The 3254-nt window shown below is 44.8% G+C and overlaps 1 protein-coding gene across 1 annotated transcript in view; it reads right to left on the bottom strand.

Moving 5' to 3' along the window:
* The window catches only part of QPCT (glutaminyl-peptide cyclotransferase), a 24571-nt gene extending 21724 nt beyond the window's left edge, over positions 1–2847 (bottom strand). Inside the window, exon 1 of the mRNA XM_015408451.1 lies at positions 2391–2847. Coding sequence (XP_015263937.1) covers positions 2391–2525 — 135 coding nt within the window. The 5' untranslated portion in view covers positions 2526–2847. The remainder of the gene's footprint in view (positions 1–2390) is intronic.
* Between the last annotated feature and the right edge of the window lie 407 nt (positions 2848–3254).

The raw sequence follows: 3254 nt of genomic DNA, 5'->3' as shown, positions 1-3254 counted from the left end.
TGGGCATTTGTAACATCTAGTTTGCCTCTGAGTTGGGTTGTTCTTCAGGTGCAGTTTTCTTACCTGTCTGCCTTTATGAAAAGCTCTTTCAATATCAGGACAGTGCTGTGCATGTAAATAGGTCACTGCTATGCTAAATAAAAAATTTAGTGGAATCCTGATTGGCCATTGGCTCTGAGGCATTTTTTTTTTTTTACCTCATAGTGATCCTGTCTTTATGGAAATGCAGCCCATCGTTGTTGCTTCATTCTTCACTGTTGACACTATTTTGACTTGGCTTTCTAGTATTTGTGGTCACTACTGACTCCACTCCCCATCCCAGATCCACCACATAGGGTGTCTCTGGTACTATGCTGAGCTTTGAAGCAGGCAGAAATAATGAATGTTTGCTTTGAGGCTGGGAACTCAGTAGCATGAGATGAGAAACCACACCTAGGAGAAGTGTTTTTCACTGGACTTCAGAGGTGGCAGAAGTACTTTGGCTTTCTGCGGAGCTCAGCGGTGCAGCACTAGAAATCCCACAATTAGGAAGAGGGGAGAAGGGGTCTTATGTGGTGCTGACAGGAGCCCTCATGGCTTAAAGGTGCCTGCCTTTGTTATGATAAGGGAAAGCAGGATGCCCTGTGTAATGTACTGTCGCCATTACCACGTGTAGTGCATTCAGCCTGACATGCCCGGACTTGCCCGGGCTGACCAGGCAATACTCCTCAGTAGCTTCAGTCGAAAGACAAAGGATCCATAGGATCCTAGCCGGCCCAATCAAAGGGCTAGCTTCCCAGCCGGGAGACCAATGGTCGCCCGGTTACTGTAAATAGCCTATCGGGAGTAGGGGGTGTGTTTAGGTGTGCTTGGTGGCGGGTTTTCTGAATGCATACTTTTCAACTTTGCATTTATCTCTATTGAAATTCATTTTATTTGTCTCAGCCCACTGTTCCAGCCTATCTAGATCATTTTGAATCCTGACTCTGTCTTCTTCAGAATTAGCAATCCCACCTAGCTTTGTGGCATCTGCAAATCTGATAAGCATCCCCTCTATGTCTTCCTCCAGGTCATTTATAAAAATATTGAACAACACTGGGCCTAGGACCGAGCCCTGTGGCACTCCACTCGAGATTTCCCTCCACGGAGATGCAGAGCCATTTACGAGCACTCGTTGGGTACGATTTTTCAACCAACCATGAATCCATCCAACGGTTGCACCATCCAGCCCACACTTAACCAGCTTATCCTCAAGGAGATCATGAGATATGATGTCATAAAGCTACACTGAGAATATATCTGGGCCAGAATGGAAGAATATACATTTGAAAATATCAGTATAAATAATTCATGGTCCAAAATGCCTTACAGCCATGAAGATTCATAGAACCATCCAAACAAAGCAGGATAGACGCAGAATAGCATAGAATATCTATGTAGATGTTCCAATCCACTAATCTCTGTACAGTTACATTACCTTGCATTGGAGGTCTTGCAACATACAGCTCCTCTTTCCCACATACATCCTGTCTGTTGTAATGTTGGGTATCTTGCTAAATGAAAATACTGTAGCCTCTGCAAACAACTAGATCAAAAGCTTCTTGTTCATGGATGTATAATGGACTAAATACTTGTGTGCATCCAAGGTGCTCTGTGGTCTACATTTATGTCGCTGATACGTGTGACCCATCTGTAGGCTCTTTGTGTTGCCACGTAGTCGTTTTATCATGGATCATAAATTACAAACTAACCATGCAACCTATGTACATATTACCTGGGAGTTAACCCTACTGAACTCAGTGGGGCTACTGAGTACACATGCTGAGATTGGGCTATTACATCTGCATTTGTAGCTCTATTTTGTGTGCATCATCAGCCTGTATCTAAAGAGCATTTTCTTTTTATAGTGCCTGAGTGCTCTGGTGGGTGGACAAATAACCAGGCTGAGTGGGTAGCATTTATTTGTACATCACCCTTACTGTATCCTGTACCTTTAAGGTTTGCAACCCACATCTGGAAAACATATAATAAAGGCATAACAGCATAGCAAATAGAGATATATAGCATGTAATAGAGGTACAGCACAGAAGAGTTCAGCTCTAGGCAACCCACATATAGAAAAACGAATGATAAAAGCATAGCAATAGAGATAATAAAACATGTAATAATAGAACAGTTCATAGACCTCCCACACATTGCTTGATGCACATTCATATCAATGCCTTGGTAATACAGAAACAGCAGTGACCATGGAAGGCTATTTTAAAACCTTCATCCCCCAAACGCATGACTGCTAGGCCCACAACTTCTTCCCACACCAACTTCCTTCCTCCCTATCATTCCCGTCTCATGTTACCCCCCCCAAATGAGAAAAAACACCCAAAGCATTCAGAAAAACACAGCTGACCCACCTTTTCCTGAGTCCAGTCTGCTCTGTTTCCTCTGCTACTTTCTACTATCTGAGGGCCAGAGGCTAGAGTCACTGACAGTGCCCAGGCCAGGCATAAGGATATTGCAGCCATGCGACTTCTGCCTCCCCCAGGCATGCCTCTTCAGCAGGCTCTTTCTTCTACTGATGTGGATGCAACTGGCTCCCAGTTCTGTTGCTGAAAAGGATCTCTGTGTACATGAGAAGCAGCTTCAGGAGCTCTGCTGGAGGAGGAGGAGGGAAAGGGGCAGAGCTGGAGGAGTGTGCAGCCTTCCCACTGAGAGGCGTCTGATGTGGCTGTGTGTGATTAACTCAGCTGCCCTTTACCTTTGCTTCAGTCTTAATTAGGCTTAGCTTGCTTCTCCACACATTTCCTGTCTGTCTTGCCTGCATAAAATGGAGAGCTATGTTTATTCACATAGCTGATCAATCCAGTTTCCCTCAACATTTCCTCAGGGAAGAGAATTTTGTCCTTGGCACTGTGTCAGCAGCATCAGGAGGCCTGCATATGACTAATCCGTCAACCTTGGGCAGCCGCCTCAGCATGATGGTCTCTCCCCTCCCTCATTTCCTCTTGTCTCCCTCCAGAGAGATAGCATTGCAGTACTGCTAGACAGCAGTTTGTGTTTTTCACCAGCAAACAGAAAGAGCTGTGCACTCCTTTGGAATAGGGAATCAAAGTACATTCCTTATTGCTATTGATAATGCATTAGAATGACATTCTGAGGGGCTAATAGTTGGCAGAAACTTATGAAAAAAATTTTTGGGGGGTGTTAAGGTAGCTGACTCTGGGTTGGGCTAAGGTTGCTAAGTCCTCTCTGGCCACTGGTGTGTGTGTGGGGGGCAT

Source organism: Gekko japonicus, unplaced genomic scaffold (genome assembly GCF_001447785.1).
Source record: "Gekko japonicus isolate JY-2015 unplaced genomic scaffold, Gekko_japonicus_V1.1 scaffold897, whole genome shotgun sequence".
Taxonomy (NCBI): domain Eukaryota; kingdom Metazoa; phylum Chordata; class Lepidosauria; order Squamata; family Gekkonidae; genus Gekko; species Gekko japonicus.
The sequence above is the reverse complement of the archived record's forward strand: the minus strand, read 5'-3'. Positions and strand labels throughout refer to the sequence as shown.